This window comes from Gastrolobium bilobum, unplaced genomic scaffold, assembly GCF_033153095.1.
Source record: "Gastrolobium bilobum isolate Gb01-03AN ecotype WA unplaced genomic scaffold, APGP_CSIRO_Gbil_v1 utg12113, whole genome shotgun sequence".
In the NCBI taxonomy this organism is placed as follows: domain Eukaryota; kingdom Viridiplantae; phylum Streptophyta; class Magnoliopsida; order Fabales; family Fabaceae; genus Gastrolobium; species Gastrolobium bilobum.
The window spans coordinates 201,385-226,135 of record NW_026896539.1 but is presented as its reverse complement, the minus strand read 5'-3'; the positions used below and the strand labels follow the sequence as shown (position 1 = coordinate 226,135).

Sequence of the window (24,751 nt, the reverse complement as noted above, 5' to 3'; positions counted from 1 at the left end):
AATTTCTCCTTGATACAATGATTGTCAATCTCAATGTGTTTTGTTTTGTCGTGCTGAATTGGATTTTGAGATATATTAATGGCAGATTTATTATCACATAATCACATCATAGGTCCTTCGTATTTCACTTTGAGGTCATCCGGTATAATTTTTAGCCATAGTAGTTCACAAATCCCTCCATAGCTATAAATTCTGCATGTGTGCTTGTTTAAGCTATCACATTTTGTTTCTTACTCCTCTGTGTTAATAAATTACCACAAAGGAACATGCAACAATCTTATAACGATCTTCGCTCAGTAATGGATCTTGCATAATCAACTTCAATATACAATTGTAAGGGCAATTTTTTCAATCTTTCAAAATATCAATCCTTCCCTAGTGTAGCTTTAAGATATTGGAGAATTCATCCATGGCATGCAAGTGTCTCTCCCTCGTGTCGTGTATGAATTGACGGACCACACTGATTGCATATGCTAAATCTGGTCTAGTATGAGTTTGATATAGCAATCTTCCTACCAACCTCTGGTATTTCCCTTTATCAACCTTGGGACTCTCCTCTTCCTTTCCCAATTTTGTGGTTCTACTCAATAAGGACATTAGTTACTTTATACTCAAGTTTTCTAACTAACTTTGAGATAAAAATACCTTATTGGGAGTAGGTAATATCTTTCCCAAGAAAGTACCTCTGCTTTCAAAAGTCTTTAATTTCAAATTTTGCAGTGAGCCTTTCCTGGAATTGTCTTTTCTCAAATAGACCTTTGCTTATTATAACAATATCATCTACATAGACAAGAAGATTGGTAAGTTTTCCCGGTGGAGGAAGAATCTTATTTAGTGGACTTGGCTATGGTCATGGCAAACCCATTAGTGGGTTTTGCATTTAGCATGACTTCACCATGACTCTCTTCCCTGTAACTTGTTTGGCTAAATGGATTTTTACTTCACGTTGTTGGTCTTGTACAGTTTACACCCGCAGTACTCTACCACATGTGATCAAATTTTGGGATCCTCTATTGTCACAACTTTGAACACACATGGTCCACTATGCTAAGTGTTCCAATCAAACAGCCATCGAATATGGATGTGCCCCCTGGTCCTACTCCTACTCTGGTTGATTCTTCTGTCCTTGTATCTCAGAGTGGCAATCATAGTCGTTCTCGCAAGTCTGGTTGATCTTGTCTCATCCCCAATGTGATCATTGTCACTGGTTAGGGAACACTATTGACAGGTGTTTGACTCTCCATGGACGTTCTCCTTGCATAAATTATAAATTATGTTGCCTAGACTGCTTCATTTGACACACTTGACATCGATGAACCATCCTTACCTCTTGGGATTACACCAGTTGCCTATGCCAATTTCCTCAAGTGATTTAAACCAACTCTCAGCTCTTTACACCCCAGATCTGTCTCCATTTCCTCTATTCAATCCACCTGCTGCACTTCTACCTGCAGTAGTGTCTGTTGGGTTACCCTCTGCATGGGAATTCCGGGACATTCCTTCAAGAATGTCTTCAAGTTTCTTGAATCAAGCTTCTTGAAGTTATCTATCCCTTTTTGGTTGCTGTCGATCTTCATCATTCAAAGCCCTGCTCCAAGATTTCCAGCCATGCCTACCATGAAAACTCCTTGGATTAGGAAGATCTGATATCAGTTAATAGAAACTGGATCAGAAAGTAGAAAGAGCATGGAAGAAATAGAATGTTGTTGAAATATATAAAACCATTAATGTAACCTCACCCAATAGCTTAAGCTTTTGGGTTGATTTGGTTCTTTACATGGTATCAGAGCCTCGTGTTCCGGGTTCAATCCTTGCCGCCCCCCACTTTCTTTCAAGTGGAATTTGTTTGTTCGCACAGGTAGGTGGGCCTGTGTATTGTCCACCCTTCAAGCCCAGTGGGCTCTCGTGTGAGGGGGCGTGTTGAAATATATAAAACCATTAATGTAACCTCACCCAATAGCTTAAGCTTTTGGGTTGATTTGGTTCTTTACAAATGTTTATATTGAGTATTGCTTCTCTTCTCTCTCTGACTCTGAATCTTGTACAATGGAGTGTCTCTCTCAACCCAAGAATTTTGAGAGGCTCTTCTAATCTCACTCTCTCCAAAAACAGAACTCCCTCAGTCCCTCTGTTATTCTTTCCTATCTCTTAGAACTTAAGAGCCTCTAACTACTAGCTTGTTACTGGCTCTAACTACCGTAATTAACAGAGTCAGGCCCAATAGGCCCACTGCCCCCCTTATTTCTCCTAACATATACTTTGTTAATTGGGGGTCTGCTAGCAGATTGTTTCTAATGTAATTTTGCACCAGGCTAGCTATGCTTGCATTTGGTTGGTCCAGAATGTGAGAAGGTCAACATCTGTTATTGTATACCATTCTTTCAACCCTCCTTTTGTTTAGGGAGTTGAATGGAGGTGCACATAATTTTACTATGTCTGAGGGGAGGGTATGTTGGATGTGGCCTTTAAAGCTAAAGTTTTGGTAACTCGTATGCATATTAATGATTCTAATGCATATCAACTTGCATGGATGGTGAAATTCTAAGACCAGCACTATATGTCTAAATTCAAACTTCATTTATACTTGTACACTGAAATGATTGCTGATTGCTGGTACATGTAACTTTCTGCTCAAGTTTGTGCCATTGACTCATTGTTGCAAGTGTTATCTACCTTATTGTATTACATTTTCCTTGAGCAAGATAAACAATTCTGAAGGTCCTTTATTATGTTTATTTCCTCAGGTCAATGTTGAGCATATGGATCGTTTTTCCTCTAAATTTGGAAGTGAAGAACAGGAAGGCTACAAGGAAAATGGCCAGGAATCTGAAAATGCAAAGCCTCAGAAGTCATCCAAACCAACTGACTTTCAAGTGCTTTTTGGTGGCAATAATGACGATGACTTTATGATTGGCATCAAATTTACTAGGCAATTACATTCCTATAGTGATCATCATTGTTTATTCTCTTTCCTTTTCGAAGACATGATGTGGAAGCTTGTAGAAGTTTTCCATCAACATCTGTTGTTATACTCATTAAAACGTATTGTGTGAAGACCTATAATAAATCTAACATATCAATCTAAGTCATCACAGAGAGCTGTTTCAATATCTTACACTGCTGTGAAAAACTACAATAAAGAATTAAAGATCCTTAATGCTGTCTTGGGGGCACTGTCTCGTGAAAATCTAATTTACCCACTCCCTATTTATTCCATTTTCATTGTCCATTGCTTTTATTGCATTTAAAGCATCTTTTTATATTTGTATATTCTCTTAGAAAAAGATGATTTTATGGATGATTGTGAACATTTTAAAACTTTTTTCAGACAAATGGATTTACATTATTTGCTGTATTAATACTCTGTTTAATTACATATGTGGCGTATTACTTTACTATCTCAACACATAGGAAGTTGCTTCTCTCAAACTTTGTATTTGTAAACATAATGCAATATGAATTGATTTTCCCATTTCTAATATATTGTATATGCTTTGTTCTGTACAGGAAGACAATCAAGTTGTTTAGTGATTTCCATACCTCAGACATTATTATTGCTTCAGCGCTTTGCCTGGTTAATGTAAGCAGTTCCTTTTTTCTTATTTCATTTATTCTGAGTTTGTTCATTCATATTTGACTCTAGTGGCTTTTTTTTTATATTAGATTTCAAGTTTTGTGATTGGTCCATACAAGTATCCCTTATTGTAACACCCCCAAATTTCTAACAATTTTAACAACAATAAAATATTCCTATAATAGAGAAATTTTCAAAAAAAAATAACATTTAATTATTTATTAAGATCTTATAACTATTGCGGAAGCTAATCTAAAACTAATTTGGGGAAATGTTATTGCTGCACCTGCTGTATAGGGACAAGTGTAAGGCTAACTTTATTACATTAAAAATAAAACCAACAATTAAAGTTCAACTGAAAGAAGCATTTCTTATGCATAAATAAATAAAAATAGTAATTAAACTCTAGAGCTAGCTAGAAATCTCTGAATCGTTATGCTCACTGCCCACTGCTAGCCCCATCCTTTGCAACCTGACTTACTAAACATCTCTTCCCCCGAAGGATCATTGCAGCCAAACAAACACAAACACAAAAGTCAGCAAATGTGGTAATCCTAATCAAAACGCAATTTATATAACTCAAATATAGTAATCAAATTAAATATATAATTACATAATAATTGAATCAAATATCAACTTCATCATATATATAATATATTCTCATCATAATAACATCAAATTATCAACTTCAATATATATTCACATCGAATCAAATATTATTCATAATCTTTATTAAGTTCATTTAGTGGATTTAGTGGGAAGAGAACCATAGTAGACCCGGGAGTCCCTGTTGTCAGTCTACCCACGTGACCCGGGAGACCTTGTTGCCATCCACGTATAATCAAAATTGACCATATCAAAATATCAAATCCTAGTGTGCACACCTCTTCCCAAATGTTCTACTAGTACCCCGGGAAACCCTGTTGCCAGATACCACTTTGGAAAGAACGGAAACATCATTGTCACATCATGTAATATCAAAGGCATAAAGCCCAAAAGTTGTGTTCATCACTTTAGGAGGTACCATCCCAAAGCTATCCTCCCACCATTATTTATTACAATCACACACAATCAATTCAATCTTGTCACAATTCTCATAATTGAAATTTTTTCTCAAATAGTTTTCATACATCAATTTAACCAAGAGTAAAATTTCCAAATTCAATTATCCAAGAATATCATAATTCAAATATCCAACATCTATCAGAGTAAAACTCAAATCCAATCATCATATCAATTACTCATTAATTCTAGGGTATCAAAATCATAATATCCACAATTACTCAATAAGATTCATATCGCACATAATCAATTTTCCACCATTTTATCAAAGGTAAAATTTATACTATGTATAATTTGTTATCTATCTTCTCCACTTATCACCATCAAAGCATTAAGATTATTCCCAAAATAATTATATAATTAATCATGTTATTTTCTAGGGGTTAAAACCCAATAAAGTTCCCAATAATATTCATATATAATTACCCTACGATTAACTAAAGTTAGGATTATATATAATAAATTTCATATAAAACTAATATATTATTTCCTAAAGGTCAAGAGAATATTAAACAAAATATCATATAAAATTAATCTATTAAACCTTTAAAGGATTATGACACACCCAATAAATTTTATATAATAATTTTATATAAAACAAATCTATGGTGCCCTAAACATCGGGATTACATTAAACAAGATTCATATCAAGCTACCATATGACTCTCTAGGAATTAGGATTACCTAGTCTCTATGTTTGTTAACTTATAGAAGAAAAGCGATTTGGGAAGAGAAGCTCGTTTGGTACAAAGAAAAATAATGATTTGAGCAGAGAAGCGATTGATAACCAAAGGAAATAATAAAATAAAAATAAATAAAATAAAATAAAATTTTGAAGTAAGAAGAGAGTAGCAGAGTAGAAGAAGAGAAATACTGAGGATTGGTTAGGGTTAGGTTAGGCCTCTATTTATAGTTGGAGTTTTTTTCCTTACAGATATAGGCTTCGTACAATTATTTCCTTTTTCTTCTTAATTTCTTATGACTCAGAATATTGTTGACTCATCATATCTAATCAAATAAAGTTTGCTAACTCATCATAATCCAATCAAATATTACCAATCAAACATTAATGCATAAATGATCAATCAATTAATAATTCAATTAATCACAATTTATCATTAGTCTTAATAATATATTTATGTATATATATACATTATTTTTAGTACTACTAATTTATAATTTATTATTGTTATTAATTTATTGTTATTATAAATTACTATTATTTTTCTGGGATATTACACTTATATTTTGGTTGGATAGTTAGTATGATTATTTGTTTCTGAGTGGAGAAATTATATTAATACACTAATACAGAAGACAAGTACAAAGGCATAGGATAAGACATCCTCTTAAAGGAAACAAAAGAGAATAAAACACCAAAAGTAGAGAAAGCTCATCAACAAAGCAAGGCGGGGAGGAGTATATTACATTCCACGCGCATAAAATATGAATGTGCTATATTTTCTATTATAATGTCGTTTTCTGCTAAAATTGCTAATTGCTACTTCTCATGTCATTTCTTCTTGAGAATTCTGCTTTTGAGCTGAAACCATTGCTATGCCACCATCAATACTTCTAATACCAGCAAAATAAGATAGATTTATTTATTTTAAAATTTTTGCAGAATATTTTGTTCCTTTATATGAACTGAAATTGTTTTTTATTTATTAATAATCTTCTCAAGCTTATGAAATACTGAATTTTTTCTGATATATTGCTTATATATGCTAACATGAGATTGTTTCTAAATGTTAGAAAATTGAAGAGGCTGAGATTAATAAGGAAAAAGATGTAGATTTTCTTTCGTCCATAGAGGTAAGTTTCCCTACTGTTATTTTTAGGTCTTACTTTATAATTCTATCTGGATTTGTAGTTGGCCTCTATATGGATCATATGGCATGAAGTTGACTGATGGACCTATAATAAATAATCCAAGCCCATTAGTATCTTAAGTTAGGATTAATATATATAGAAGTTCAGGGCGATGTTTCTGGGATGCATGAAATTAAGCAAATGGTGAATGGGGTTTTGGGAAAGGATCTCCAGGGATCTCTTGAGGCCTAGGTGTTTGGCTTTGAGGGTGAGTTGAGACCTGAGACCTTTGGTTTATCTTCCTGCATTGTCATTTTACTGTTATTTCCTTGTCATTTCTTTGTTGTGTTTACTTGTCATTATCTCTGTAATGTCTGGTACTGTTGATATCAATATATTTGGAGGTTTTGTTTCCATTTAGTGTTGGTAAATTCTGTTTAGAAGATCCATTATTCTAGGTTCCATCAATTTGGTATCAGAGCACATCCGATCTAGGGGGTGTTTCTGATCTAGATCTGATAAAAAAAGAAGAAGGGAGAAATGGAAAACAGAGTGAACAAAATGGAGAGGATCTTGGATCGATTGGAAGTAAGCATGGATCGAGTAGAAGAAAGAATGGATTGAGTTGAAGACGCTTTTCATCAACTTTAGAAACAATTTGGACATTAATAGAGCGAATCGATCCTTGTTTTGTAGAAGAAAAAAAGCGAGAATCAAAGAAACAGAAGTCGGAAAATAAAGAAACACAACAGAAAAAGAAGAAGAAAAATCAGTTGTTGAAGAAGAAGACGTCGAAGATCGCGAGGCAGAAAAGCATATTAGCGAAGAAGACAGATCCAAAAAAAAAGACGAAGAAGCAGTAGATCGTAAAACCAAAGAATATGTCGAAAAAGAGGCAGAGGAAGAAAAAGCAAAAGAAGAAGATGAAACTGAAGGAGGAGAAGAAGAGATTGAAGAAAGAGAAGAAGACCAAGATAGGTCTCAGGTTTTGTTGATGACGAGCGTGGAAGAGCACCGGTCGATGATGCAAGAGGTAGCACGGACGAAGACAGACATGATGTTGGGTTGGGTGATTGGGACTATGGGCCGAGGAACTAGTGGGCCTAATTCAAAAGGAGAGGGTCATTATTCACAACCCACATTAATAATGTAGCCCATAATTCAGTCAGGAATAATAGAAGGGAATAATGCCAATTGGATGGGCTTGAATCATAATGGGCCTAACTCCATTCAAAAGGGATCATATTTGGTTGGGGAAATTCACTGAGCGTTGGCCCTAATCCAAGAAAAGAAACATCTAGGTTTATGCTAAATTTCAAAAGAGAAGGCCACGAGATGTTGAAGAAGAGCGCTTTGGAGAAAACGGTGCTGCAGAAGAACAAGAACAAGGAAAACGACAACAACGAGGATCAGAAAATGAGGAGCAACAGGTTCTTGGTCAACATCAACATCCTAGGGAGTGCGGGTCCCATAAGGTTTGTGGTCAATGAGAAAACCTTGTTTCTGGGGTCATCGACACTTCTCTTAAATCCTATGCACGCGAAGGAAGGCTTCCTGTTCTTAGGTTTGATGCCAACAATTTCTTTCTTTATTGTGCAAATGCTGGATTTGATGGTATGAATGGTTGCTTACCATTTTGGAAAATTGCAGATGACTTGGGTCCCTCTAAGTTGGCCACTCGGATCTTGATTGGTTTAGCCAAGTTATTCCAAAGATGCAAAGCATAAGTTAGTTTCTTGAAAGGATATGGGTAAGAAATTGCAACTAGCAATGTGGTCAAGAAGCTTCAAAATTTGGGACCTGGCTGGAAGTTCTTTCACATTACTTGACCTCTTTCGTTACCTTGTGGACAAGGTGAATCTTGAAGGGGGAGTATTCATGGGCCTATAATAAATAATCTAAACCCATTAGTATCTTAAGTTAGGATTAGTATATATAGAAGTTTAGGGTGATGTTTCTGGGATGCTTGAAATTAAGCAAATGGTGAATGGGGTTTTGAGAAAGGATCTCTTGAGGCCTAGGTGTTTGGCTTTGAGGGTGAGTTGAGACCTTTGGTTTATCTTCCTGTGTTGTCATTTTACTGTTATTTCCTTGTCATTTCTTTGTTGTGTTTACTAGTCATTGTCTCTGTAATGTCTGGTACTGTTGATATTGGAGGTTTTGTTTACATTTAGTGTTGGTAAATTCTGTTTAGAAGACCCATTATTCTAGGTTCCATCATTGACAAAGTGTATATCATTTATTCTGAGCAGGTTCTGATTATTGATCATGCAGATGTAATAGCAATGCAGGTTTGTAGTGATGTTTCTTTAAATGATTATAACAAATTGATTGTCCCCATGATTTGGACTACAATATCAATGTTGTCTCTCTTAATTGTTGAAACTTGCCAGAATTGGTCTCATGTGCATACGGTTATCGAACACTTGAACCGCATACCGTCTAAGCAAACCGGAACAGATGTTATGCGCATTAGACCATGGTACATTCTATATTGGCTTTTCTGCATTGAAGTTGATATTTCATTTTTTCCCCCTAGATCAAATGAAATTTGTATGCTTTTCTTCCATCTTTGTTTTCACTTTTTTCATTTCTTTCATTTTGGCATATGGCAAAATTATTGTCACATAACAAATAATTTGAGGTCTTTTTTTCTTGGATAACAGAATAAAATATATTATAGAGAAACTGAGAAAAGTTAAAATGAGGGAGGATAAGATATCTTTCTAAACAGAGACACGAAGAAAAAACAGTAAACCTTAGAGGCTAAAATATGAACAAATCTGCATGAAGACTCCTTTAAAAAATGTGTGCACCAAACACCAATGAGAGGCCTTGAATATGACCTATTCCTGACGCCCACCCTTTTGTCGTACATACCATAATACCATGTGTAGCTTTTGCATGTTCAGTGCTTATTTTATGGTATACAACAACTATGACTGATTATATACCACCAAATCATTTTCTATCATGCATCCTGCTCTTTATTAGGATTTTGAATGTGGCTTGTACCTATGTTTTTGCTGCTGGTGTTGTTGGAAAGCTACAGTCAAAGAAGGGTCATTCTCATGCTTGCTATTTGCTTTAACCACTACTTAATGTAACTGGTTGGAACCTTGCACAATGATTCTCTTGTTCCTTTCAATCCTATAAGTGCATTTTTCCACATCTATATTTTGCTATCACTTATGCCTATGTCATTTTTTCTCTTGTTCTTCTCTCTTTGATTTTCCTACTTTAATTTCCTCTTTGGAATTTGGAAATAGTATCTTTGTATCTCCATGTTTAGTAATATCTAAAGCATTTCTATTTTATTTGATCTTAACTTTAAGTTGTATTTGTGAGTAGAAACTTTTGTTTCTTATACCGTCTTTCTATTGATTTTCTAATTCAGCCAACTAAACTGCTATGTTCACATCCTTTTGAATGTCATTTTTTCCTTGGATGATGACCCTAGATATTGAAAATATTTATTCTTGGGTAACTTTTTACCATATCTTGTTTTTAGCTCTGTTTCTTATTTCCTTAGTAAAACATGCTTCATATTTTCACCCTTGGTTCCAAAGAATTAAACTCAGATTAAAATCTAGATTTATTATCATTAACTTGTAGAACATCTTTAATAAATTTTTTAAAAAAAACATGTAGAGCATCGTTTTTGTCTCAATTCTTTTATTTTCAAATGCAACTAGCAACTGTCTTATCTTCATCTTAGCATTCTTTATCAATCAGCCCATGTTATAAAATGATGTCCAATGGAAAGTATTGAGTTGCACCTAGACACAACAAGTAATTGTCATTGAGAGCACTTGTATAAATTCATTGTCTTGTGTGGGCACTTAAACTTTATTGGGAGCTTTAATCATATTCTCACATTTATCTGAAGGAGTAAATATTTTTATTGGTGGTTTGCACAGAGAGTTAAGAGTTTTTCCATTGCCTCATGTTTATGATTGTCACTGTCGTATCATATCTGTAAATACAATGTTACACTTTTAAAACCATTATAGTGATTACTTTTAATATAATTCTTAAAAATATAAAACCATATGTGCCTGCACCTGGCAGCTTAAGCTCTCAGGAGAGTTGATCTTCAACAATAACTTTAACCGTTAAAATTATTAATAAGCTATCCAACCCTTGCACTCTCCTTGTATGTTCTACAGCTATATCAATTGAAGCTTTCTCGGGGGACATTGACTATTTCTTTAAAGCACTGTACGATAGCATTGTTTTCACATTTTAATTGCTAAAAGCAAGTTTCTCCAGAGTTAATGTGATATCTGTTTTCTTCCTATGAGAGACAGGAAGACATGCACACTGCACTCATTAGGTTCGTGCAAGCTAGAAAAATCAGTACATTGAATTAATTTGAGATCTATGAGTATATATGCTACTATGACTCAAAAGAATGCAATAAAATATTAACTGGAAAAATTCTCTTTTAAGCCGAAGAGGGGTTTGTCAAAGAGATAAAGCCCACATCTGCTCTTACGCATGCTATTTGTATTCTCTCTATCATTTTCATTCAATTGTACGTCACAGAAGGGACTGCCCAGCTTTTTTATTTAATGCATTATTTATTTGTTGCATGAACTGCATGTTACACTCATATTATTAGAGGCAAAGGTATCAGAAGTGAGGTATACATTTCTGGTTTTCTATACCAGAATTTTGAGTTCCATAAGTTTGTATTTCTTGTTTAGGTATCTTGATGATTATGCCAGATTTTACAGGCAAACAATAATTCTGGGTTTTCATTCTGATCCAGGTATTGAACCTTTCTTCTTGTGGCCAAGTCGTTCGAGAACAAATTTGCATGATTCTTTTGTATTTACCTTCGATAGAGAAAGCCATATGTTATCTGTTGAACACAGGCCTTTGCATTCTTCATTTTATTCTGTTTAATAAATGGGGCATGTTACGACCCATATTATATGAGTCAGGCTTTGTAGTTAGGTGGTTAGATTGTTAGGAGTAGTTAGTCCCTTGTCTATATAAGGGCAACATTCTTTTTTCTTTTGAACCCACTCATCTCTCCTGCAAACCACCTTCCACACAGGCGGCTCCGGCGGTGGCGGAGACGCAGGAGGATCTCTTACAGCTTGCTTCTCCATTGCTTCTGTTTCGGTCTTCTCTAGCGCCTTATCTGAACTTTTTGTTCCTTCTTTGTTCAGGGTGCCACCAAGCTCTATCTTTTCACCACCAACTCTCATAAAGGCTGACTTCGATAGTGGAAACATTTTTTCTTTTTCATTAAGAAACATGTGAGATCTGCCTCTTTTTTCTTCTTCTGTTTCCCCTTTTTGGGCGTCAATTTCTGGAATTGAATTGATCTCTTCTTGCATCTTCCCCAACAGATCTTCAAACTTATGCATCTTCTTGGTTCCAGAAGATGGCATCTTCTCCTTTTCTGCAGCAGCCACTACTTCTTGCATCTTCACCAATGTTTTCACCATCTTGAAATCATGAAACTCACCTTCTATCTCCATGTTGGCGTACCCATTTTTGGCTTGGAAACTACAAGAGTTTCCAACCTATTGGTGTCTCCCTTTTGAGTTCCATCAAAATCATGATTCTTCATTTTGCATATTGGTGTCTCCCATTTCTCCATCAGCCTATCAAGAATCTTTATTATTTTCTGCAACTTTTCATTGAATTCTGAATCGCTGGTCTTCTTTTTGATATGATTTCTAAAATTCTTCAAAGCTCCTCCCATTGCGTTCGCCCCTTCAAAGATCCGGCAGGTCGGACCTATTGTTAAGACCCTAGATTATTATAAGGAAAGAATCACAGAAATAGGGGAGAGAGGAGGATGAAAAGGAAAGGAAATGAAGGAAAAAACAATTCTTTATTTGATTAACAGCATAGAGTACACCCACAAAATTCAAGAGCAAGCTCTTCTCAAGGGGCACTCCCCTTCACACTAGATACTCCTCAGTCAATTCTACAAAGCAATCTCAAAGATGATTATGACAGAAAGAATGTTGCCCTTATATAGACAAGGGACTAACTGCTCCTGACAACCTAACCACCTAACTACAAAGCCTGACTTATATAATATGGGTCGTAACAGGGCAGATGTTAATTTACTGGAAGAATGAATATTTCTTTGCTTGACATGGTGATTCATTGCCTTTGTGAGAAGTTTATATCCATTTGAATTACATGAAAATCACCATGATAATCTGTTTCCAATTATAGAATATTAACTTTTGTGTTTGAGTGAGAAAGTGAAAAAAAATGATAAAGTGCCGAGAGAAAGACTTAGAGTGTTCTCTGTAAAATCATGTAATGTTATTCATCTAATGAACTCTGTGATGGGTTGTCATATTTATCGAGTTGATTAATAACAGTTGGAAACAACTGTCTGAACTGAATCCTAAGTTAGTTACAAGTCTGCTTGAACAGACTCTGATATAAATAGCACTTACTAATGCTAATTCTGTTGTTAGAAGCTGAAGCAACCTATAACTAGTTATGACTAGCAGAAGTAGCACATGTGTAGAACATCTCTAATATAGAACATCGTTGAAATTTTAGTTTTTGAATCTTCCTTTACTGGAGGAGGATGGTTGGTTAACCTATGGTTCATTTCACGTGCTTAAAATGGTGCTGAGTTATCTAGAGTTTCTATCTTGCATTATTGAAACACGGCCAGGTATATTATAACCTCTACATTTCCTTGTTGCAGATATAAATGCTTCATTCAATCATCAGTGTTTTAATTATGAAGGGAAGGTATGCAACATTTCTGATTGCACTTTCTATACTTTTTCTTGGGTTTAAGGGTTATGCCCACCTTCAATCATGGAGGGCTTAGAGACGCATGACTGAAAAGTTCTCACCACATCAAAATCTATCAATTTTTCCCTACTATTTAATAGTCTTTTGTTCTTATTTATAAAATTTAACACAAGGGCATTGTTGATATTCCTTGTTATGAAATGGAAATTGCAAAAAAGTGTCTGCCTGTTTTTTTTTTTTTTGGCTTAACCAATTACTGCCGAAACATCCCCAAATTTCTAATAATTTTTAAAAATATTCTTATAATAACATAACTGTCAAAAATCATATGCAATCATTTATTAAGAGCACATAATTAATGCAAAACTAAATTAAAGCCAATTTAGGGAAATGTTACTGTCGCATATGTAATACGAACAAGTGCAAGGCTAAATTTATCATACTCTCATAGCAAAATATATTCATCATAAATATTAACATTTCAAATGTTAAACCAGAGTCTAAGGTTTATCTTAAAATATGTCTTATACATTTATTAAATCCAAGCATAAAATTGTAATATTTAGGACTAGCTTGATATGTCTGAGACGTTATTCTTACTGCCCACTGCTAGCCCCAACCTTTGCAACTTGCTTCATTGAGGTCTACTCCCTTGAAGGATCATTGCACAACACAAATACAAACAATCAACAAAAACTGACAATCCCAATCCAAAACACAATAAAGATAATCATAACTTAAATACTCATTATAATCAACTCAAGCATCAATCCAAGTGTGCCATTTCCATTATTGATCTTATTTAGTTTCATTTAGTGAGAAGAGAACCATGGTAGACCCAGGAAACCCTGTTGCCAGCCAGGCATAATCAAATTTGGCCATCATCAAAATATCAAATCCTTAGTGTGCACATCTTTCCACAAAGTTTCTACTAGTAACCTAGGAAACCCCAAATTTGGCCATCATCAAAATATCAAATCCTTAGTGTGCACATCTTTCCACGAAGTTTCTACTAGTAACCTAGGAAACCCTGTTGCCAGGTACCACTTTGAGAAGAACGGATAAACATAATTTTCACACCATATAACATAATAGGCATAAAGTCCAAAGGTTGTGTTCATCACTTTCAGGAGGTACCATATCAAAAGCTATCTTCCCACTATTATCTTATTACATACAGTTAGGGAAATTCAATCTTGTCACAAACCATATACTTGGAAAATTTCCTCAAAGAGTATCATAATTTCCACATCAATTATCCAAGAGTATCATAATTTTCCCATCAAAGGTAAGATTCATATCACACATAGTCAATTATCCAACATCTTATCAGAGGTAAATTTAATACAACATATAATCAATTATCCAGCATCTCTACCTATTATCATTAAAGAATTTGGATAATACCCAAGAAAATAATTATATAATTAATCTTGTGAATTTTTAGAGATCAAGGTTAAACCCAAGTTACCCAACAATATTCATATATAATTAACTTATGATTTTCTAGAGGTTAAGATTGAATCCAATAAAATTTCCAAGTCCAACACAATTCATATAGAATGAACCTAGGATTAACTAAGGGTTAGAATTGCATATAACAAATTCCTTAAGAAACTGACCTATAATACCCTAAGGATCAAAGATTACATATAACAAATTTTATATAAAACTATCCTATGATGCCTAAAGGTTAGGATTCGATATAACAAATTTCAAATAAAACTAACCTATGGCATCCTAAGGATTAGGATTACCTGAACTCCATGTTTGAAGGCTTCCTCGGGAAAAAATGATTCGTGAGGGGAAGCATAGTTGGTAGCTAAGGGGAAATAATTGCAACAGAATTTGAAAGGGTTGAGAATAAGAAGAAAAAGGAGAAGAGGAGAAGGGAAATTGAGAGATGCAAGGGACTTAGAGAGAATATGAAATTGATTTGGTTTGTTAGGTTAAGCTCCTATTTATAGCTTAGGTTTTGTAACGGAAAAATAGAATTAATTGCAGGTAATATTAATGGTAATCATAATTACTTTAATTATCATTAATATATCTTAATGATTACAAAATTAAATAAAAATAAATGTTGAACGTTACAAATTAAATGACAACCAACAATAAATGCTGAATGTTATAAACTAAAATACCACCAATTAACGTTATAGTTTTATAGTCAAATAATGATACACGGGTAAGAATCAATGATAACCAATAAATATATCAATGCCTATAACATCACTTTATGCTAAACCCAATGTAACATAATATAATGATACACATAAGGGTATACACTATTATTATTATTATTTATTTTAATACTATTATTTCTCTTGGGTTATCACAACACCATTCAAAATAACACTGTGTCTAATTTTAAAATCGTCAATCTTTTTTATTGGTATCTTCAGGTGAAGCTGATATGTGAATATAAAGGTGTTCTACACAAAGTGTTACCCGACATACGACAAGTATGCTTTCTCAATATAATTGGCTACTTGAATAAGTGATCTGCATGTGGTTCTTTTATACTGTTGTGATACAGTTAAGGTCAAGTTGATCCATAGTGAACTATTTTTGTAATGGAAATGAGTTTGTTTACCTCTTGGGATAAAATATGTCAGTGTAATAGTGATCTTGTGAGTCAGTAATATAAATCTACTCTCAACGGGAATGTCACTGTAGGTGGGTCTCAGTCGAAGGCTGAAAACTAGGGGGATGTGTTGGGCACGGTGGCTCTTGAGGGTGTATTTCAACAGATTAACAAGGTGAGTAGGTGTGCAATGGGGCATCCCTTCAATGGTTGAAGAGGGATATAATAAATGGAGAAGATTTTCCAACGATGAGTGAGAAGGGAGTTGTAATCGTTTTTGCCCTTGTGGGTCCTACTAGGTATGAGGCTGTTGGGCCTTTACGCCCATTTGACAAAGTATATCACAGGAAGAGGAAAGCCCGATTGGTTGGGGAGAATGGTAATATAATAGTAGAAGGCAATGAGGAATGAAAGTTTGTCATGGGAGAAAATGTGGGGAGGGGATTCATTGAAGGAGGAGAGGTTATAAGGCAGTTATACACAGAGAAAGAGGGGCCCAAAAATATTGAGAGTGGAGCTACTGAGCGTGGTGCTCAATTGCTGAGTTCTTGAGGTAGTCAAGAGAATTCCATGGAAGGAGGAGATCATCTGTCCATTGGATAGTAGCTATGGATTCTGCGGGGATTCGTATGAGTCTAGTAATTTCCTGTTAGTAGTATACTGTTGCTTGATTGGTATTACTGCATTATTACTTTTATTAAGGTCTTGTGTAGCTATGGAGTCTGTATAAATGGTTAAGAGCTTGTTGATGCTCTGTTTTCTTAATCTGTCATGAAGTCTGTAATTGGAGTTGATCTCCAATGGATGATTGAGTAATAGAAGTATTTCTTGTGTTTGTTGTTTAATTGTCTGTTGCTATTTGAGGGTACGTATAGTAAATGGAGAATATTTTCCAATGATAAGTGAGAAGGGAGTTGTAATCATTTTTGCCCTTGTGGGTCCTACTAGGTATGAGGCAAACATCCTCATCTGATACATTAGGTGCATGTGCATGGAGAGTGAGATTCAATGTGGTGAGTTAACATTTGTCTCACTTTAGGAATGCATGGTTGGTTCAGAACAAAAGCTCCCAGCTTGGGAGTCTACGAAGTCAGAGTGCCAAAATGTATACAAGCTATGTTTGGCCACCTATTGTGTGATATGTGTCTAGCTAGAATACGAACTGACTAGTTTATGACCATCGACTACTACTTGTATGAAAGCATTTTAGTGTATGGTCGTTATATGTTGAGCATCATTTGATTTGCATGGTTTGCTGGGTGAACTTATGAAGAATTAGGTCTAACCGCCTTACTTTGAGTGGATCTCCACAGCTTTTGATTGTGTTGGGCATCTTGGAGGCTGATCGGTTGACGCGATAGGATACATGTTGTACGTTGTCCTTTCAACTGCTGTGACAATTGTTTGATAGATGGTTTGGCCACGCGTCGCTCTGAGCTAGGAGAATCTTTTGAATTTTTAACGTGCTATCATGAGAAATATTTGACGGCTGCAAGCTTTCTTGCTATATCCCTTAGTAAAATTACTGTGTTGTCCTTAATCTTACCGTCGATTTGAATTTGCTTGTGGTTGAGGGATTGTACTTCCCTTTTTTCCCCCAAAACTAAAATGAACCTGGGGTGATAGAAGAGGGAAATCTTCTCTTCTCCACCATTTAAAAAGTTCTTCCTTTTATTCCATTCCTTGTTTCTTTTGACTTAAAGCATCTTCAAGTGTTGTTTCTTTTCAAAGAATCCTTGAATTTTCTTCAAGTTTTGCCTTTTCCCTTGTATTCTGGAAACACTACTTGAGTTCTTCTCAAATTTGAAATTTTTCTTCGAATAGGTGTTGTTTCCTTGACCTTCGCTGCCTTTACAAGACTTCTTCAAGATTTTCTATTTGTATAGCTTTTCCTTTTTATCTTTACTCCTTTGTTTTCTAGATTGTCTGTGGGTTGTTGTTCTTGTTATGTGGGTTGAGTGGTGAGCATTGCTTGGTTATTTGTTTTCTCTTGAGATGGTGAAAATAGAGGAATTAGATGGTGAGATTAAGGTTAAAGATGAGATTCTTCTTGTTATAGAGTGTTGGAATAACCTTAGGAATAGAGCCATTTGGATTTCCTTTGAATCGGGCGAGAGTAGTAATCATGGGAACTCTCAAAGTGAAGAGAGGCCTTATGGGAAGATTCCAACCCTTCTGGGGTTTTCGGAGGATAAGCCTTTGCCTATTCCACCTCCATGGCGATCTTGTCGTGGAGGTTCTTTGTGTCTTAGTTGTAGTCGTGTTCGCGATAGGCCCTATCAGCCAAATGGAGAACTTGTCCAACGTACGAGGCATATGTGGTATTCTAGAATAACTAATCCATTAACGACGCCAATGAACTATTTGTGTAGTGGAAATGGGTATATTTCCCTCTATCAAAGAAATCAGAGAGAGAGAAGAGATGAAGAGGGAGAGAGAATGAATAGTATTTTTCACTTCTTTGAATAGGTGTTACACGATAGACTATATAGACACAACAACTATTGCCACGTCATCCAGTTCAGTTACAACTATAATCAGTTTTCTAAAACTGAGAAGATTGCTAATTACAATAATGACCTTTGTGTACAGCTGTACAGCTGTACACCTTTATCTATTCTAATAGGCCCCCTCAAACTCAGGGTGGATGAAGATAGGAAGAGGAATCAACCACCATGAGTTTGTCCCTCAATACAGCAAACCGTGTGGCAGAAAGACTCTTGGTGAGAGTATCAGCAACTTGATCCAAAGCTGGAATATGACAGACCTTGATATCTTTGGAAAGAACACGTTCTCTAACAAAATAGATGTCCAATTCCATATGCTTTGTCCGTGCATGCAGAACAGGATTATGGGAGAGAGAGACAGTACTCAGGTTATCACAAAGAATTAGAGGAGTAGTAAATGGAACGTGAAGTTCAGTGAGAAGAGACTTGAGCCATAAAACCTCTGCTGTAGCTAGAGCAAGGCTGCGATATTCAGCTTCGGTGCTTGAGCGAGCAACCAGATTTTGCTTCTTGGACCACCAGGACACCAAGTTAGAACCAAAGAAAACACATGCACCTGAAGTAGACCTCCTGTCATCAGGGTCACTGGCCCAATCTGCATCACAAAAGGCAGTGATGGAGAACAAGTGACTGGGATTGCATGGCTGTAACAGCATACCATGATGTAAAGTGCCATTTAAGTAACGTAGAATTCTTTTGACAGCAGCCCAATGGTCTTCAAAAGGTTGAGCCATAAACTGACATGCTTTGTTGACTGAGTAGCTGATTTCAAGCCTAGTGAGTGTAGCATACTGGAGAGCCCCAACAATGGAACGATAGAAGGAAGGATCAGAGTAGTAGTTAGACCCATATTTAGAAAGTTTGCATCCAGATTGAAGAGGAGTGGAAATTCCCTTAGCCTCTGCCATTTGAGCTCGATGAAGAAGATCTTTAATATACTTGGTCTGAGTGAGAAGTAATTTACCAGAGGAAGCTCTCTGTACTTCAATACCAAGAAAGAAATCTAGATTCCCAAGATCCTTAAGGGCGAACTCAGAATGCAGCTTATGTATAAGGGACTGAATGAATGCTGAATCACTACCAGTGAGGATGATATCATCAACATAAACTAGGAGAAAAACACAATGAGCTGACTTCCTGTAAATAAACAAGGAGGGATCACATTTGTTGGCAACAAAACCAAGATTCAGTAGAGAAGTTTTGAGCTTATCAAACCAAGCTCTTGGTGCCTGTTTGAGCCCATAAAGGGCCTTGTGAAGTCTGCATACCAGTGATTTATTGGAGAACTGAAACCCAGGTGGCTGTTGCATGTAGACCACCTCTTCAAGAGTGCCATTGAGAAAGGCATTGTTGACATCAAGTTGTCTCAGTGTCCAGCCAAAGGAGATGGCAATTGTGAGAATGGTTCGAATTGTAATGGGCTTAACAACAGGGGAGAAGGTCTCTGTGTAATCAAAACCAGCCTGCTGATGAAAACCCTTTGCTACCAACCGAGCCTTATATCTGTTTAGAGCACCATCTGGGTTTTCTTTAACTCTGAAAACCCATTTGCAACCAATAGCTGTGCGGTTGGGAGGAAGAGGAACCAAGGACCAAGTGGAATTAGCATGCAGTGCATTCATCTCAGATTGCATAGCAGACAGCCAGTTAGGATTAGCCAAGGCCTGTTTGATTGTAACAGGTTCAAGGGAAGTGGAAAAAACTTGTGGGTTGTGAACAGTCTTAGACCGGGTAGTGATAGAGTGAGTAGGTGAGTTGGTGAGAGGTCCAGAAGGGATGTATTCAGACCCAGAAGTAGAGGAAGAAGAAGGACTAAGAGAGATGGAGATAGGAGAAAAACCTGGACTTGTAGACAAAGGCAAGGATGACTGAGAAGCAGAAACGGTGCTGCTTGAGTGCTATATTTCTGGAGAAGAGACAGGTGGGTCTGAAGGACATGTAGGTGGGGAGGTGTTGCAGCTGGACTCTGAAGACCGTGAAATAGGTGAACACTGCTGCACAGGTGAGGAGGTGTTGCTGCTGGATGCTTGAGAGCTTGGGATAGAACACTGCTGCACGGAATTAGCAACCTGGCTTGATGTTACTAGAGGTATCACGTTGAGGACAGGGGAGGGAGAAGGTGTGGAGGCAGGAATGGGAGAAGGATCAAACCAAAGTGGATAGGGAAATTTGGACTCATTGAAGAGCACATCCTTAGAAACAAATAATCGACCAGAAGAGTTCATGCACTTATATCCTTTGTGTGTGGGAGAGTAGCCAAGGAAGACACATTCACTGCTCCTAAAGTCTAGCTTGTGGTTGTTGTATGGTCTTAGGAAAGGAAAACAAGCACAACCGAAGACTCTAAGGGATTTATAGTCAGGTACTATTTTGTGTAATTTTAGGAATGGAACCTCAAAATTCAGGGCAGCAGTAGGTAAAGAATTAATGAGATAAACAGCCGAAATGAAGGCATGATCCCAAAATTTTATGGGTAAGGATGCATGAGCAAGTAAGGTAAGGCCAGTCTCAACTATATGACGATGTTTTCTTTCCACAACACCATTTTGATGATGAGTGTGGGGACATGCAACTCTGTGAACTATACCCAAATTTTTAAGATGTTGATGAAATGGTCTAAACTCACCACCCCAATCAGTTTGAAGAGCTTTAATGGTTGATTGGAAGTTATTGGATACAAGAGCATGGAATTGATTAAAAACAGTCAATGCTTCTGATTTTTGTTTAAGAGGATAAACCCAAGTATATCTAGAGTGAGCATCTACAAAGGATATGTAATAGGTAAAACCCATAGTAGATTTGACAGGTGCTGGACCCCATAAATCACTAAAGACAAGATCAAAAGGTTTTTCATATATTTTGGTGGATGGACCATAATGTAATCTATGGATTTTTCCCAAACAACAAGCAGAACAAAAGTTAAGGTAATGTCTGATTTACTAGGAATTGGAACATTACACGATTTAAGGACAGAATTTAATGCCTCAGTATGAGGATGGCCCAACCTACAATGCCAAAGAGAGTACAGAGAGTGTGATCCTACTGAATTTGTAGAGCTAATAGCTTTATTTGCTGTGTTTTGTGTGAGTACATCAGTGGATAATGGACTATTACAAACTGAATTATTACAACTAGTAGACAAGATTTTTGAACTGCTAGAGACAGAGTTGAGATGAGCAACAGGAGCACATAGTTGACTTGATGGAAGACTAGGGACGGAGGTAAGATTAACTCCTTGAAACCGGTACAGACCATCAGTTCCCAAAGCACCTTCCAGCAACACCTCATGAGATACCTGAGATTTTACACAGCAAGTGAAAGGGTGAAATTCAAAAAACACATTGTTATCCCTAGCAAATTGACTCACACTGATGAGATTTTTAGTTATAGAGGGAACAAGAAGCAAATTGTTTAGGTGAAGGAAGGTGTGTGGTTGGAGTGGAGAAGAGAAAGAGGAATGACCCATAGCATTCACTTGCAAACCTTGGCCGTTTCCTATGTAAACCTGATCTGCACCTGATAGTTGTGTGCTTTGTATCAGGTTTTGAGAATTGGCAGTGACATGATGAGAGGCACCAGAATCCGGATACCATTCTAGTGTCTGCATATTTGTGGGAGTAGGTAAGAGACCTTGTCCTTGAGACTGTAGAGTGACATTGCAATGTTGTGGAGTGACATGTGAAGTTGCAAGAGGAGGTTGATTTGTAGTTAATAGTGCTTGAGGCTGACTAGCGTTAGGTGGTCTATTATACTGGAAAGACCTTTGATACGAGTGCTCAGGTGATGGAAGGAATTGAGGAGAATCATATGAGGTGAATTCAGGCACAAAGTTTTCATCAAACCTATACCAGCAACTTTGAACTCCATGTCCGAATTTGTAGCATAGCTGACATTGAATATTATTGCGGCCTCTACCTCTGCCTCCTCTATTGCTTCTACCATGGAACCTTCCTCTACCTCTTTCATAACTGGAATTATAGGATCGTTGATTCTGAACAGTGTGCATAGGTTCAAGTGGAGGTCTCATAGCTGGTGATTCGGATCTTGAAGATTCCTTTGGATTAGTAGGTAGCTTTTGAACTACATTCACAGTCATTGAATCTGAAAGTAAAGTCTCATTTTGCCTTGCAAGCATCATCTCATATGACATCAACTCAACTCGTAGGTCAGTAAGAGAATAAGGATTCTCACGAGCTCTTACAGAAGTAACAAAAGAGTTAAACTCAGGAGGAAGACCAGCTAATATCAGTTCAGTTTGTTCCTCAACTTAGATAGGGCTTTTGATAGCTTTCAACTCATCACAAAGAGATTTCACTCTTTTGAGATATTCAGCAACAGATCTGCCACCTTTCTTGATGGTGCGAAGTTCAGATCTGAGTTGATGAGCTTTGGATCTCATCATACCTTGAAAAAACTTGTGTATCTGCTCCCAGGCCTCATACGCATGACTAACACCGAGTATCTCATTCAGAATTTCTTCAGAAACAGTAGAGAGGATCCATGACAGGAGCATCTGATCTTGTCGTAACCAGTCAGTGTACAATGGATTAACAGATCCATCAACACGAGCTTGCTCAGACTCGAACTGGAGCGGTATCTTCGGGTTAACAAGATAGTGATGAAGTTGATGAGAAGTTATTACAGGTTCTACAACCTGATTCCAGATGAGGAAGTTACTTTCAGTCAACTTGATGGAGATCTGATGAGTAAACAGTGACGGAGAAGACGATCGAGTCTCTGTCGCTCCACTTCCGGTGGTTGCTCCGGTAGCTGAAGACGACGGAGATGGTGGTTGCGAAGCGGAAGACATCTTAGTGGATCGATCTGTATCAGGCCCTTAGAGAGAGGGCTCTGATACCATCAAAGAAATCAGAGAGAGAGAAGAGATGAAGAGGGAGAGAGAATGAATAGTATTTTTCACTTCTTTGAATAGGTGTTACACGATAGACTATATAGACACAGCAACTATTGCCACGTCATCCAGTTCAGTTACAACTATAATCAGTTTTCTAAAACTGAGAAGATTGCTAATTACAATAATGACCTTTGTGTACAGCTGTACACCTTTATCTATTCTAATATTGTCTAGTGAGGTAGAGGCATGAACCTAAGCTCAACAGGTGAGTCATTGCAGCTAGGTCTCAGACGAAGTCTGAGAATTGGGGGAAAGTGTTGGGTACGGTGGCTCTTGAGGCTGTATTTCAACAGAGTTATAGCAAGGTGAGTAGGTATGTAATAGGTGTCTCTTAAATGGCCGAAGAGAAGTATATATAGATGGAGAAGATTCTCCAATGATGAGTGAGTGAGTTGTATCGTTTTTAGCCTTCTGGGCCCTATTAGGTGTGAGGCAAGTATCCTCACTTGGTGCATGAGGTGCGTGTGCATGGTGAGTGAGATTCAGTATGGTGAGGTAACATTTGTCTCACTTTAAAGATGCATGGGTATGACCCCTTATTCGATGAAATAAAACAATTGGGTCATAAGTGCATTTTGATAGTCTATTTGGCAATATTATTACACTTTAGTTTTCTTGGATCTTATGTGATATGTGAAATACCTTTATTCAAACTAATTGGGTTCGGTAGCAAATAAACCCAAATGAAAATTGCGAAAAGATTGAAGTAAAAATGATAAAAATTAAAAAATATAAATAACACTAGAAATTAAAAATTAGCAATGAAAAATTACAAAGAAAAAAGAAATAAAATGAAATGAAAATAAAGATACATAAGAGAAAAAAGAAAAAAAGGAAAGAACATTAAAATAAAAAATTTAAAGGAATAAAAATAATAAAAATAAAGAAATAAGAGGGAATAAATAAATAAATAAATAAAATAAGAAAAATATAAAAGAAAAAAAGAGAAAAAATAGGGAGAGGAAAAAGAAAAGGGAGATATAGAAGAAAAATGGCTAAAAATGAACTATTTGGAACATAGAAATAAAAGCAGGTCTAACCCTCCACAATACTAATAGCTAACCTCTAATTTTTCTTAAGAACACTGTCTGCCAATCTATAGCTCGCTCCATCAAGTCTTGTTTTATTATCTTTCCCCAAGTAAGTTTCGGCCGATTTCTTCCTCTCTGAGACAAGAACTTGATAATGAACTTCTGTTTTTACAATAGCATCTAGGTGACTTCGTATTATGTCCCTAAACCACCTCAATCTATGTTTTCTCATCTTTTCAACCACCGATACTACTTCCACTGTATTATGCATCTTTTTTATTTTATTTTTTCTGTTTATACCAACCCAATCAAATGGAGCCACCCACTTCAACTCATTACCAATTCCAATGGCCACATCTTTAGCCACGCCAATATTTTTGTTTTGGCCTGAACCAAAGTCGAGCTTTAGTTTGTGGGTCCAACTGCCACTGTCATCCTTGCATTTACATCTCTATTTCACTGTCAACTTTGTTACCATATTTACCTTTTTCATCTCCATTCCGCTATTTACGC

The 24,751-nt window shown here is 36.4% G+C and overlaps 1 protein-coding gene across 1 annotated transcript in view; it reads left to right on the top strand.

The window, feature by feature from the left end:
- The window catches only part of LOC133300340 (protein NUCLEOLAR FACTOR 1), a 38,477-nt gene that overhangs the window by 5,313 nt on the left and 8,413 nt on the right, over window positions 1–24,751 (top strand). Inside the window, exons 8-15 of the mRNA XM_061499861.1 lie at window positions 2,745–2,929; window positions 3,508–3,580; window positions 6,392–6,451; window positions 8,701–8,739; window positions 8,842–8,930; window positions 11,158–11,222; window positions 13,146–13,192; window positions 15,604–15,663. Coding sequence (XP_061355845.1) covers window positions 2,745–2,929; window positions 3,508–3,580; window positions 6,392–6,451; window positions 8,701–8,739; window positions 8,842–8,930; window positions 11,158–11,222; window positions 13,146–13,192; window positions 15,604–15,663 — 618 coding nt within the window. The remainder of the gene's footprint in view (window positions 1–2,744; window positions 2,930–3,507; window positions 3,581–6,391; window positions 6,452–8,700; window positions 8,740–8,841; window positions 8,931–11,157; window positions 11,223–13,145; window positions 13,193–15,603; window positions 15,664–24,751) is intronic.